At 43.9% G+C, this 14,867-nt stretch overlaps 1 protein-coding gene across 1 annotated transcript in view; it reads left to right on the forward strand.

Annotated features, from left to right (window-relative positions):
- Positions 1–763: 763 nt before the first annotated feature.
- Positions 764–14,867, forward strand: part of LOC131202522 (chromatin remodeling regulator CECR2) — a 101,798-nt gene continuing 87,694 nt past the window's right edge. The window contains exon 1 of the mRNA XM_058191619.1: positions 764–1,018. Within this exon, the coding sequence (XP_058047602.1) occupies positions 764–1,018 (255 nt within the window). The remainder of the gene's footprint in view (positions 1,019–14,867) is intronic.

Genomic DNA, 14,867 nt, shown 5'->3' on the forward strand with positions numbered 1-14,867 from the left:
AAGAGCGACTCCGCCTCCGCCTCGTGGGCGAAGGGTTTCGCCGAGCCGGTTCCTTGTTTTCTCTCGCGCTCAGCACTCTTTAAACGGCTCTCGCGGAAACCTTATTTACATCCCAGGCCCCGCCTTTTTCCTCCAGGGCTCGTGCGGCCGCTTAAAAAAAAAAGTTAGCTCCCAGGCTCCGCCCCTTTATCTACTCGAAGACGTCCGGTCCCCTTCTCTCCCATTCACCCCCTCGCGCCCCCCCCGCCTCCTCAGGATTAAGGGGCTTGATCTAAGGCCGAGCTGGTCCTCCTCAGGAGTCGAAGATCCCTTTTCCTCACGACGCCCCGCCCGTAGGAGCCCCGCCCCGCCCCTTTCCTCCGCCGCCGCTCGCGCCCCTCCCCCCTCCCCGGAGCCCCATCTGTTTCTCCGGCGTCGAATGCTTAGCCGAGTGCGCGCTTGTTTTTTAAACCGTTGCCCGGACCAGGCAACAGTTGCAGCGGCAGCGAGCTGAGGTCAAAGGCGGGGGGGCGAGAAGAAATGGGTCGTTGCGGCGGCAGCCCCCGCCGAGAGCAGCGCCGCCTTCGCCTGCCCTAGAGACCCCACAAGCGAGCGGGGTGGAGGAGGAGGAGCAGCGGAGGGCGAGGAGGCGCCAACCCGGAGGAACCCCATGCCGAGAAGCGGGCGCAGAGCGGGCAGCCGTGGCCGCTGAGGGGGTGAAAAGAGGGCAGTTCGGTCGCAGGACGGGGGAGGAAAGCATCTCGCGCCGCCGGCCCGGAGCGAGATGTGTCCGGAGGAGGACGGAGGCTGCGGCGATGGAGCTGGAGGGGTCTCTTCAGCGGCAGCGGCGGTGGCAGCGACTATTACTTCAGCCGCGGTCGGAGGAGCTGAGGGCTCGACGGTGACGGCCGGCGCCGCCGGATCGGCCGCCGAGACGAGCGCCCTGAGCGAACTCCGCTCCTGGTGGGAAGTGCCGGCCATCGCTCACTTCTGCTCGCTTTTCAGGACCGCTTTCCGCCTGCCGGATTTCGAGATTGAGGTGAGTCGGGCTCCGAAGGGAAGGGAGCCGGGCGCGTGCTCGGTAGAAGCGGCCGGCCCACAGAGCGACCCGCCGGCCTCTCTGCCGAAGGAGAAGCGACAGGGCAGGACAATCAATACTCTCTGCCCTTCTCGCGGCGCAAGAGGGGGGGATGGGGATGGGGGGGGGCTCCTGAAACGCCTGCCCGCCTGTCCCCATGCCGCGCGGTGGGGGAGGGGAGGGTCAGGATCGCGGACATTTCCACCCCCTCCCCCACCCTGCGGCGTGGGATCAGGCGGGTAGGTAAGGGAGGGAGGGCTGCTTCTTCCCAAAAGTTGTGGTCTTCCTTTTCTTCAGTGGGGTTTTTCTTTTTTTCTTTTGGAACGCCTTTTTAAAAAGTGGTGCCGCCGAGGCGTCGTCGTTGTCGGTGTGAACAATGACAAGAGGGTAGCCGAAAGACTCTCTTCCCCCCGAAGGAAGGAAGGGGGAGGGGAGGGTGCCTTGCTCCCGAGAAAACGTGCGGAAACACTGACCTGCGAAACGCTATAAAGTGGGCAAGTCGTTTTATGGCAGTCGGATGGAGAGAGGGAAAACCTCCTCTCGCAGATACGGAGCAGCGCCAAACAATAGTTTCCCTTCTGTTTTGTATTACTGTATCGCTTCTTTTTTTCTTTCTTTAAAGCTTATTTCTTGGTTGGGAGAGGTTTTGATCCCATCGGTTCTCCCCCCCACCAATGAAGTGTCAGAGTTGGCGAGGAGGATCCTTTCTTTATAACCCCAAGGGATCCTTATTTGTTCGGAGCCAGGATGTGTGGGAGCGATGTGGAGACTTCAGCCGCCTTTTGAAAAGCAAAGTAATGCCTCTGTGTGTGTATCTTGATTATCTCTTCTTTATCAGTTCACTGAGCAAGCTGTAGAGACGAGGAGACTGGCTCTGATTCTAAAGTCTTCCATTTTGCTGCTCTTGCTTTTTTTAAAAAAAGTTTTGCTACCAGGTATTTAAAAGGAGGCTTCCATTTCAAAAGATAGAAAGTTTCCATCTTATCTCTCTGGTGGCCTGAGATCAGTCCAAGGGGTTTGAAAAGCGTTTGCTTTGCTTCCATTATTCCTGCAGGGAAAAGATGGGCAAGAGGGAGGAGAGTTTTGTTTCTCCATGCCTGCTAGGGTGGTGCTATAAGCTCCCTCCAGGTTTTGTGACAATCAAGCTGTAGGCTTTGTGGCAATTGAGCAGGCGGTGTGTTTCTCTTCCTTTTCTCTCTTTTAAGGTTCTCTGGAGTTTACACTTCATTTTCAGAGGAAAGGAGCACATTGAAATAAATTCATTCAGTTGAAGTTGGGAAATCTGCTTAGCAGCTAATAAGATGCATAACCACAATTATTTAATAGTGAATTACTGCAAGTTTTACATTAGATAAGTTACTTTTACCTATTGCTTTTTTTCTTAAAAAAAAACCACCTGGAATTTTGTCTTATCCAATATTACTATTCCAGGGTTCAGAAAGGGTGTTTTTCCAGCATTGCTCAGATGTTTGTCCAGTATACAGTCTTAAAAATATAACACTGTGCACTTAATTTGACTTGTAGAAAGTATATGAGCTTGAGGCAGTGGTTTTATTTGATTTGTTGAACAATTTTAACAATACCAAAAGTAATTAGGTCAAATGGAAGAATATGACCAGGATATGTGTATGCAGACCTCCCAGAGGCCTTGTGTCATTTTCCAAGATCTTAAGTAGCTTAGGCCAATGTGATTAACCATCTGTTTATAACAGATGCAATAACTTTAGTGTCTCATTTTCTTTTCAACTTTTAAAATGTGTATGATAAAATCCTGTTAGGCTCTCTTCATAGCCTAAGACAAAGTCAGTGAAATGTAAACATATTTATAAAATTGCTATTTTAACATAGCTATTTATTAAACTAGCATTATACTGTATGTACTCTATGGATAGCATTTGGAATAAAGATAAGAATTACTCCCCTAAAGGTTGTTTAAAATTGTAGCTTTACTAGAGGCTCAGATCTGTGATCTATAGAAAAATTATTCTTAGTTGAATGATAAGAAAAGCAACATAGAAAGTTGAGGCTGGGTTACCTTGTTTATGCACATAAAGAATATATTCAGGGTTGGGTTTTTTTGTAACTTTCCCTTGTTAGTTGTGTGTTATCAGGCATAAGCTATTTATAAAAGCTACAATACATTCTAATGTTTAGTTATTGTAGCACACGTGTTTCATGTGTCCCTGCTGAAATGTGTTTGAGCAGCACATGTATGTACTAATAGTAAGCTAATTTTCAAAATTTAGTGCAGGGAATAAAATATACTGTTAGAATTATATTAGCACAGTATTTTTACGTCTAATTTTAAAATCTATTTTGTCTTGTAACCTGTGTAATTGTGATTGACATAGTCAGACTCAGCAGTAAGGTATAGTTAATGATTGTGAGTATAATGTCTTGCTGTGTATTTTGAATGTAGATACAAGGATGTATGTTCAGGTTTAATTTTATTGTGGCCTTAAATATTAGTTTTGGCTTGAGTTCATCTTTGGTGAGTTAAGTATTGCTGTGACATGTTTGTGATTTTCAAAGGTAGTCTGAATCTTCTTTCCCAAGATACTGAGTACAGCAGGATGTGAGAATTCCTACAACCCCTTTAACAGGATGTGAATGTAGAGGGAGGAGAGAATCCCTTATGCAGTGCTAAATTTCTGAAAGAGTAAATTATCTTCCAGTGATAGTACTCCTTAGCAAAAAGAGCTCCTCCTTCACCTATTGATGTGGACTCTTAAAAGAAATTTCCCTGTACAAGCATACGAAGCAAGGGGAAAGATCTTGAATTTACAATGATAAAAGGCAATTGTACTAGCCTTTCACCTTTGGAGGCTGAAGTGGCATCTGGTTTGTTTCACAAATAAGTCAGTTTGGATTCTAGTTCCTCAACTTCCATACCAAGTGGGAACATTTAAAGTGGTCTGGAGGGATTATGCATTTCAGAGGGAGATGAAGAAGGAAGATTTGTGGTGCACCTCTTCAGTTCTTATTTGATTCACTTTTATTAAAAACATACCTACAGATCTATATTTGCTTATATTGAATATAATATTTTTAAAATAAGAGCTCTGTGAAATAGCTGTTATTAATGAAACTAAGTTGAGACAAAGTAATGAATAGAGTTTTATGCTGGTTTTCTATATTGAAATATATTGGGGTAATATAAGAGAATGATTTGAAAAGAGGGTACTAGGAGAATTCAGTTGTGAATTCTTCCTGGAAAATATATAGATGGGACAAGCGTACAAATACTTGGAAAGTAATGGAGTGAAGGACTGAATTACTGTTGGAAGATTGTCAGACTAAAGCTTCACATCACCACTTGATCAATTAATATCTTTACGTGATCCATCATAATTTATATGTTGAAGATGGAAAGAGTTGCATTTTTTTTTGTTAAGGATCAGCATACTGAAAAATTACATATGTTTTTACAATATCGTTATTTGCTTCAAGAACTTCAGCTGTGGATAATGTTATTTCATTATACAACTCTCTTATTTCATGGTTAAAGTTCTAGAAAATAAACATTTTTGTATTGAACAATTTGAATATATATCTTATCAGGAAAATAAATGTAATATGGGTAATCCTCAGCTTATAACTATTCATTTAGTGACCATTCAAAGTTACAACAGCACTGAAAAAAGTGACTTTACGACTAGTTTTCACACTTGCAACCTTGTAGCATCCCCACGGTCATATGATCAAAATTCAGATGCATGGGAACTGATTTATATTTATGATTCGTTACAGTGTTCTGGGGCCAGGGGATTTTTGTGACCTTCTGACAACCAGAGCTAGATTCATTTAACGACTGCAATGCTTTGCTTAACAATTGTGACAAGAACGGTCGTAAAATGGGACAAAATTCACTTAACTGTCTCACTTCACAACAGAAATTTAGGCTCAGTTGGTGTAAGTTGAGGACTATCTGTATAAGATTTTTTTTCATTGTGACATGTTTTCAAGAGTTTTAAGCAACTTTGATGGTTTTTTACCTTTTGTAAACTTGCATTCAGTATTATCAGAAGAAACATTGGTTATATATCAAGATATGTTATTTTCATATAAATTTTGATTAATTATCAGTTGCTGACCTATTTTCTTGAGATAGAGGACACGTCATTTATATGCACAATTTCTTCTCAACAAATATGTATGAGTCATAGTTTTTCTATATGTGATATGCATATTGATTTGTAAGAGATTTTGATCGTGTTGTTCCATAGCTTAAGAATGTTAGGAAGATGCATGGGAAGTTTGACAATAAAAGCAATCAATGTGGACAATTATAACCTACCCATGCACATTCTTAGTAGTTGATAATTTGAGGTGGCTTTAGATTATGGGCACTGCTAAATACTACTAAGAGGTTTGTAGTATTTGTGTAGGCTTAAAGTGTTTCCCGATTTGTTTGTCCAGCCTAGGAGTGTTATCTTCAGAATTGTACCTTTTGAACTCGGGGCTTAGAAATTCAGTACCTGGACATTTCCAGAGTGTTTTGCCCATGCATGTATACTGTTTTTCTGAATTCCTCATTTGTATTCTGTGAGATGTACCCTCACATAATCAGCATGAATTTTATACTAGTTTCCAGAGCACATACTTGATAAATTATGTAGGACAATGAGGGTAATCTCACAATCTTTTGCCATTGTTTTCATTAGGTTTTTTAGTATTGTGAAACAAAAATAGCATGGTCTGTAGTCTGATCTGATCCATGCAACTTTCTCAGAAAAGTGCCTTACTTCCTGATTCTTATACCTCATACTGCTATCTTGGGCTAAATAGCAACCTTTAAATTACACCAAAAAGGGAGCCATAGGAAACCCACCCCCCACAAATTAACATTAATATATCCACAATTTTTTATCAGAAGAAAGCATTTTAAAGATGGACAATTTTTAATCCTTAAATTTTAAAGATGGGCAATTGCCTTGTCAAACGATGATCAATTGCAACATTTATTTCGTAGATTTATGATCAGAGAGTTAAGCAAATATACTTTTATGCTTTGCTTAACAATTGTGACAAGAACGGTCGTAAAATGGGACAAAATTCACTTAACTGTCTCACTTCACAACAGAAATTTAGGCTCAGTTGGTGTAAGTTGAGGACTATCTGTATAAGATTTTTTTTCATTGTGACATGTTTTCAAGAGTTTTAAGCAACTTTGATGGTTTTTTACCTTTTGTAAACTTGCATTCAGTATTATCAGAAGAAACATTGGTTATATATCAAGATATGTTATTTTCATATAAATTTTGATTAATTATCAGTTGCTGACCTATTTTCTTGAGATAGAGGACACGTCATTTATATGCACAATTTCTTCTCAACAAATATGTATGAGTCATAGTTTTTCTATATGTGATATGCATATTGATTTGTAAGAGATTTTGATCGTGTTGTTCCATAGCTTAAGAATGTTAGGAAGATGCATGGGAAGTTTGACAATAAAAGCAATCAATGTGGACAATTATAACCTACCCATGCACATTCTTAGTAGTTGATAATTTGAGGTGGCTTTAGATTATGGGCACTGCTAAATACTACTAAGAGGTTTGTAGTATTTGTGTAGGCTTAAAGTGTTTCCCGATTTGTTTGTCCAGCCTAGGAGTGTTATCTTCAGAATTGTACCTTTTGAACTCGGGGCTTAGAAATTCAGTACCTGGACATTTCCAGAGTGTTTTGCCCATGCATGTATACTGTTTTTCTGAATTCCTCATTTGTATTCTGTGAGATGTACCCTCACATAATCAGCATGAATTTTATACTAGTTTCCAGAGCACATACTTGATAAATTATGTAGGACAATGAGGGTAATCTCACAATCTTTTGCCATTGTTTTCATTAGGTTTTTTAGTATTGTGAAACAAAAATAGCATGGTCTGTAGTCTGATCTGATCCATGCAACTTTCTCAGAAAAGTGCCTTACTTCCTGATTCTTATACCTCATACTGCTATCTTGGGCTAAATAGCAACCTTTAAATTACACCAAAAAGGGAGCCATAGGAAACCCACCCCCCACAAATTAACATTAATATATCCACAATTTTTTATCAGAAGAAAGCATTTTAAAGATGGACAATTTTTAATCCTTAAATTTTAAAGATGGGCAATTGCCTTGTCAAACGATGATCAATTGCAACATTTATTTCGTAGATTTATGATCAGAGAGTTAAGCAAATATACTTTTATGCTTTGTTTCCATATGTCAAAGTAGAAGATTCTGGAGGGGCAGAAATATGTAGGTGGTTTACCTTCCACCTTTTCTGGCTTTACCAGTCTATTTGAGTGTAGAATCCTAAGATTCCCTGTTTGTCGTCTTTCCAAGCACCAACCATACTTGACCTTGCTTAGCTTCCAAGCCCAGACAAGGTTAGCTAGTTGTTGCTGTTCCCTGAATGAGCCAACCCATCTTTTGATGTTCCACTTTTAAACATCTGACTTGTCCTGCCAAGTATAATATAATGAGCTTGACTCTTCCAGAATTAACCTGAAGCTCTACAATCACTGCTTGCTAGGAATGCTGGAAGTTACAACCTGGGCATAACTGCTGTGTTCCAGTTTAGGAAAAATAGATAATATAAGAAAAAGGGATGAACAAAAAACAAACTAGTTTGTATATATAGCAATATATAGAAATGCAAAACAGTTAGATGGAAGGTACAGTGAAAATGTTGCAACCATCACCTACCCTAATAGACTTAAGTGTTGCACTAATTTATTTTCAGAAAACATGAGCTTGAAAAGAATAATGCACAGATAGTATATTTCACATCAGTTATTGGTAGCACATGCATATAATAATTTAGATGTTTTTGAACTCTTTTGCCAATTTTTAAAAACAATTTATTTCTAATTCTAAATGTCAGTATGAAAGGAAAGTAAACTGTCACATTTCTTTGCAGTCGTAAGACACAAAGGACTTTTTAAAAAAAATATGGTTCTGAATTTATAAGTTTTACCCCAGATGAGATGATTACTAGTAGTCTATATACTGATATGCTTCATTGTTCTTTTTAGAGAAGAAACTTGACATGGATTTTCATCTGTGCTGTCCAGGTTTTTGTCTTTTTCATTCTCAGTCCACAACATTATGCTTACTAGACTAGTAGATGGTGATCTTTCCAGATGTGCACTTCATCCACCAGCTGGATATCTCAGAATGTGTGAAGCAGATGTCCTTTTTTTCTTTTCCTGGACTACTCTTTAAAGACAGGCTGAAGAAGGGAATGGATTTACGAAGCTGGTTGGCTTAAATAAAGCAGTGCATCCATCAGACAAGGCTCTGGGTATTGTTATGGGAAGAAAATGTTGAACAGCCAAGCCCCCATGCTGGCTTTAGCAGAGGCAGCTGCCTCACGCGACTCAGGATCCCTTTTTTCAAGACATCGCAGCTGTGGGTTTGGAGGGGAGGAGGTGGTTCAGCTCTGACCAGGTCAAAAGTTCAGTGGGACATGAGAGAGATGCATGTGCAAAAAGAATATTGCATATTAAAAAAAATATTATATGTTTCAGAAAATTCCCAGAAGAAACCCAAACATTGAATACTTCCGAATTTCAAGGATATTTATTTAAGATATACCGGTAGTAACATCCTAATCAAGATGAGAAAATAGGAATGATGTATGGGATTGTCAGAAACAGGGAGGATTTTTTTTTGGAAAACCATTAAATATTTTTTTAAAAAATGGCCATTAGTGATATCATTTCAGTGATTTATTGCTTCTATTACTTGTACCTAATTTTAAATGCTATGTCTTCCTGGTTTGCAAAAATTTTTATACGCACCTGAGTTTTTGTTTGCCTCCTGGAACCTTTTTACTTTATTTTTTTCTTTATATTGCTCTACTGGCCTATTTAGTTTTTCCTGGCTTGTATAGTATTAGAATAACTCTTTATCATCTTAATATGGCAATATCAATAGGAATTGTATGTTCAATATTACCAAGTTTATAGAATTATTAGTGTTTTGAAATGGACTCTATAAAAACATGAAGTGTTATTCTCAGTTACTAGTTACTAGTATTCTCAGTTACTAGTTACTAGTTAAAGAAAGCCTAACTGAAAATCATAAAATTGTGTGTTAATTGTGTTTCCCGAAGAGTCAAAGTATGCTGGATAGGAATGGTATGATCTGCTTATTATGACAGCAGATACCACAGTAATACCATGTATATTTTACTATGATATGCTAATTATTGTGTTTCTTTAAATTACCTAGGCTGCCTCAAGTCATTCTGGAGTAAGTCTGCCTTCTAATTCTAATAAATCTAACACCTTTAATTTGAAGGTACAGATTTCTTGCTGCTAATAGGAAAACAACACACATTTGGTGCCTTTTTTTTTTTGTATATGTTATGGTAACTTATGAGTTTAGAACCAGAATGTCCTGCACAACTGATTGACTTCTAATATTATCTGATTTGCTGCTATATTATAAGGCACATTTGTATGTGTTTACCTTCTTTTGCAGAGATTGGTTTTTCATCCTACGTTAACTGAGATCACTAGCCTATAGCATATTACAAAATAAGCAAGTGTATTAACCACTGATACTACCATAATTTGTAAATATTACATGAGATAATACAGAATTAACACTTGGAATTGTTATAAGGCCTAATTTCTGGACCCATAGTTCTTAGTAGACTTCTTGCTGATAAATTCCCCCAATGAGGTTTTTTTTTTGTTCCATTGTGTATGTAGGACATAGGAAATATTGTAAATTTAAGAATGCTTGGATAATGTTCTTCAGACATAAACCCTTGTTAAGTAGGTGGAACAATTGTTATTGTATTAGTCTAGACTGGTAGTCTTAAGAAAAAACAGAACCCTCATTCTCCTCCTCCCCCAATTCTTTTTGTAACCACTAAGCCAGGGGTGTCCAAACTTTTTTGAGTGAGGGCCAAATACAGAAAAATAAGCAAAGGCCCGGGCCACGGGGGGGGGGGGGGGATGGGCGTGGCTTATTTTGGGGTGTGGCTTGGTGGTCATGTGACTGGTGGGCGTGGCTAACTGCTCATGTGACTGAGTGGATGTGGCTATGGGCATAGAAACTACTCAGAGGGCTAAAAAAAGTAATTTTTGACCAGTCCTCACACTTATGACCATCCTCACATTTATGCCCATTGCAGCATTTTTAACAACCATATCACTCATTTCACAACTGCTTCTCTTCACCACGGTTACAAGATAGGGTGCAAAATGTAAAGATAGTTGTACGTGTGAGGACCAGTCAAAAGTGTGAGAACCTGTCAGAAATCACTTGGGTAGTCCCTATGCACAGTTTAGGCTTAAGTATACTATATGTGTGAGTTATATATATGTGCATGTGTATCTCTATGTTTGTGTACGTGTGTGTTTGTGTTATGTTGATTTTTAATGTAATATTTGGATTGAAGGCGAACTCGGCCTCGGGATGCTCCGGGGACAGAAACGCCGCAAAAGAGCGACGGCTCAGCTGCCCCCAAGGGGAAGGGAGGACCCCGGAGAAGAGCCCGACGCTTCGCCGCAGCCACGCACCTGATCGGCCTCCCAGGAGCTACGGCCGGGGTGCCCGTCAACGAGCTCAGCCCCCACAGCCAGCCCGGCCTCGCATTAGCCGGGGCCCCTTTCCAGCAGCTGGTGGGCAGCGGGGGCATGCGGGGCGCGGCCGGGGCCTCCAAAAGCAGTAGGGCCGCCCAGGCCTTGAGTCCGCGGCTGGCGTCCTCCGGCCCTTGAAGCAGCAGCGGGGGCGGCGGCCTCCCGTGGCCGCCGTCTCTAGGCGGAGAGCAGGTGGCAGTCAGTGGCTCCCAGGCGGCGATCCTCAGCCTCTTCCCCCACTCCCGCCTCCCGCCTGACTCACCAGCCCTGGGCCGCCTCCCACCTGGCCCGGCCTCCAGCGGAACTTGGCGGAACCACCAGCGGCTCTCCGTCCGCCTCCGCTGCCTCTTCCTCCCGGGCAGCCGAGGGCACCGCCTCGCTTCAGTCCGCACTCCGGGGGCGGGGGCGGTGGCGGGAGCAGCGCCTGTGCCTATCCAGCGCGCTTCCCCGCCGCCCCAGCGGATCCCGCCACCGAAATTCATCCACAGAGTCGCCCATTTTGGCGGCGCAGCTACGCCCGGGGTGCCCGTAAACGAGCTCAGCTCCCACAGCCAGCCCGGCCTCGCATTAGCCGGGGCCCCTTTCCAGCAGCTGGTGGGCAGCGGGGGCGTGCGGGGCGCGGCCGGGGCCTCCAAAAGGAGTAGGGCCGCCCGGACCTTGGGGCCGCGGGTGGTGGCCTCCGGCCCTTGAAGGAGCACCGGGGCGGCGGCCTCCGTGGCCGCCGTCTCTAGGCGGAGAGCAGGTGGCAGTCAGTGGCTCCCAGGCGGCGATCCTCAGCCTCTTCCCCCACTCCCGCCTCCCGCCTGACTCACCAGCCCTGGGCCGCCTCCCGCCTGGCCCGGCCTCCAGCGGAACTTGCCCGGAACCACCAGCGCCCCCCCGTCCCCCTCCGCCTGCCCCTCCCGCCCGGGCAGCCGAGGGGCACCGCCTCGCTTCAGTCCGCACTCCGGGGGGACGGGGGACGGGGCGGCGGCGGGAGCAGCGCCTGTGCCTATCCCGCGCACCGCTCCCCCCCCCCCCCGCCCCAGCGGATCCCGCCACCGAAATTCATCCTCAGAGTCGCCCATTTTGGCGGCGCAGCTACGCAGGCGCCACCTTTCCGTTGCTGCGCGAGCTCCCCCTGCTGCTCGGCGGCTGGACTGCCCCCACCCCCTTTGCAACAGCCCCCCGCCGGGGCGGGAGAGGCACGGACAGAAACAGGAGCCATCTACGATTTTTATTACATATTTTACCCGAGACGTTGCGCAACCTTCTATTGCACCAGGCCACCCCACCTGGGAAGCCGGGCAGAATGGTGAAGGCGGCGGGCCATATTCAATTATATTTTCAGAATTTGCTGCGGGCCAATAAAAACTGACCCGCGGGCCGCAGTTGGCCCGCGGGCCGTAGTTTGGACACCCCTGCACTAAGCTATCGTTAAACACCACAGCTGAAACTTTTTACCATAGTTTCCCTTTAATTTGTGGTGAAACATACAGGCTAAAAAAACCAGCACAGTTCAGAAATTCAAAACGCCTGTCCGAAAGACAGCTAGAGCCAATACTGGTCCATGTCCATGTGCATCAGCTCGTCTTATTTTGCATCAGTGTCTCATCTTGGTTTTCCATTCAAACCAGAGGTGGTATTCAGCCAGTTCGCACTACTTTGCGCGAACCGTTGGTGGAAATTTGGCCAAGGTTGCTGAACTGGTAGCGATAGTCGGCTAGCCACGCCCCCGAACCGGTCCCCCAGTTGCCACTCGCTTGCCCTGCCCACCATGTTCATTGACGCATGCGCATCCCATTACCTTGAAGTCCAATGGGATGCACATGCGCGAAGAACATGGCGACAACAGCAGCTTTTTCCACAACCTTTGGTATTTTTTGGTGGCCTGTGGCTAGCCGCCACAGCCACAAAGCGGCTCTCAAAGGGGCAGCAGCTGGGAGGCTTCTTTGCCAGCTGCTTTGCAGCAGCGGTGGCTGGCTGAGGGCTGCTGAAAACTCCGGTCAGCTTGCCTTTCGGACTGTAGACCAGCTGCCGTGGAAGGTAAGCAGCCTGAACAAAGAGGCGGTGGTGGGGGAGTAAGCGGGGCTAGGGCGGGGCCGCTAAAGGAGGGGAAACGGCGACTGGCGAAGGGAGAGCAGAGGTAGATAGGTGGAAATTCCCAAAAAAATTCGCTACCGGTTCAGTGGCCATGGCTAGTGGGGGGTGTCATGTGACTGAGTGGGCATGAGTGACATCAATTTGGCCACACCCACTCAGTCACATCCCCCACCTAGCCATGCCCACTGAACCAGTAGCGAAAATTTTTGAAATCCACCACAGATTCAAACAATATGTGTAGCCTTTCATAACAAAATAGTTCCCTTGGATTATGTGGAACTACACACTACTAGGCAGTAGTTGGAAACACAGAAATATGCAACAATTGAATGCTATCATAGTTAGTGGGCTTTTATTAAATACTCCATAATATATTTTGCTTTACTTTGCTGCTATCCTGGGAAAAGTACATTTTGGGCATGCCCATTACAATCAGCCCAAGCCTCAATTGGCTGTGACTACTTTACTGCTTCTTGAAGCTGAACCAAAGAGGTTTTTCATTTGTAAATGGAGCATCTTGTAGTTTACAGGAGTATACTGCCTATTGCAGCCTTTCCCAAGCAGTATACCTCCCTTGGGGAGGTGCAGGCAGAGTCCAGGGAGGTGAAGAAACTTTTAGTTATATTATTACAATAAAACCATTTTTTACAAAGTTTCATTAGATTACAGGTAATCCTCAAACCACAATTGAGCCCAAAATTTGGGTAGCTAAGTGAGAGTTTTTAAGTGAACTTTGCCCCATTTTATGACCCTTCTTACCACAGTTGTTAAGCGAATCATTGCAGTTGTTTAATAACACGGTTGTTAGGTGAATCTGGCTTCCCCATTGGCTTTGCTTGTCAGAACAGTCAAGCCTCCTACAACTGACCCCATTTCATTGGGTTCACAACCCCTAGTGATCACAGAAAAGGAAGTGCAGGACCTATTTCACAGACAAAAGCCAGGAAAAGCGCCAGGCCCAGACAAGATAACTCCTTCTTGCTTAAAAGTCTGTGCTGACCAATTGGCCCCCATCTTCACCCATATTTTCAATAAATCACTAGAGATGTGCTATGTTCCTTCTTGCTTCAAACGCTCTACCATCATCCCAGTGCCGAAGAAGCCCACCATCAAGGAACTAAATGACTACAGACCAGTTGCTCTAACATCTGTAGTCATGAAAACCTTTGAAAGGCTAGTGCTTTCCTACCTGAAAACCATCACGAATCCGCTGTTAGACCCCTTGCAATTTGCATACCGAGCAAATAGATCAACAGATGATGCTGTTAATATGGCTCTGCACTACATCCTACAACATCTTGAGTCTCCAAAGACCTATGCAAGGGTCCTTTTTGTAGACTTTAGTTCAGCATTCAATACCATCATTCCAGACATTCTTCTAACTAAGCTAAACCAGCTACAGGTACCGGAACAGACTTGTAAGTGGATCACAAGCTTCCTAACAAACAGGAAGCAGCAGGTGAAGCTAAGCAAGATCACATCAAATACCTGTACAATTAGCACAGGGCCCCCCCAAGGCTGTGTGCTCTCCCCACTTCTCTTCTCTCTGTATACCAATGACTGCATCTCCAATGATCCATTTGTTAAGCTACTGAAGTTCGCAGATGACACAACAGTGATTGGTCTCATTCGAGACAATGACGAATCCGCATATAGACGAGAGGTCGAAGGACTAGCCTTGTGGTGCAACCAAAACAATCTGGAACTGAACACACTCAAAACCGTAGAAATGGTGGTAGATTTTAGGAAAAACCCTTCCATACTTCCACCTCTCACAATACTTGACAACACAGTATCAACAGTAGAAACCTTCAAATTTCTGGGTTCTATCATATCGCAAGATCTCAAATGGACAGCTAACATCAAAACATCATTAAAAAAGGACAACAAAGAATGTTCTTTCTGCGCCAACTCAGTAAGCTCAAACTGCCCAAGGAGCTGCTGATCCAGTTCTACAGAGGAATTATTGAGTCTGTCATTTGCACCTCTATAACTGTCTGGTTCGGTTCTGCAACCCAACAAGAAAAACACAGACTTCAGAGGATAATTAGAACTGCAGAAAAAATAATTGCTACCAACTTGCCTTCCATTGAGGACCTGTATACTGCACGAATCAAGAAGAGAGCCGTGAAAATATTTG

The sequence above is a fragment of the Ahaetulla prasina genome, chromosome 7 (assembly GCF_028640845.1).
Source record: "Ahaetulla prasina isolate Xishuangbanna chromosome 7, ASM2864084v1, whole genome shotgun sequence".
NCBI classification, from domain to species: Eukaryota; Metazoa; Chordata; class Lepidosauria; order Squamata; family Colubridae; genus Ahaetulla; species Ahaetulla prasina.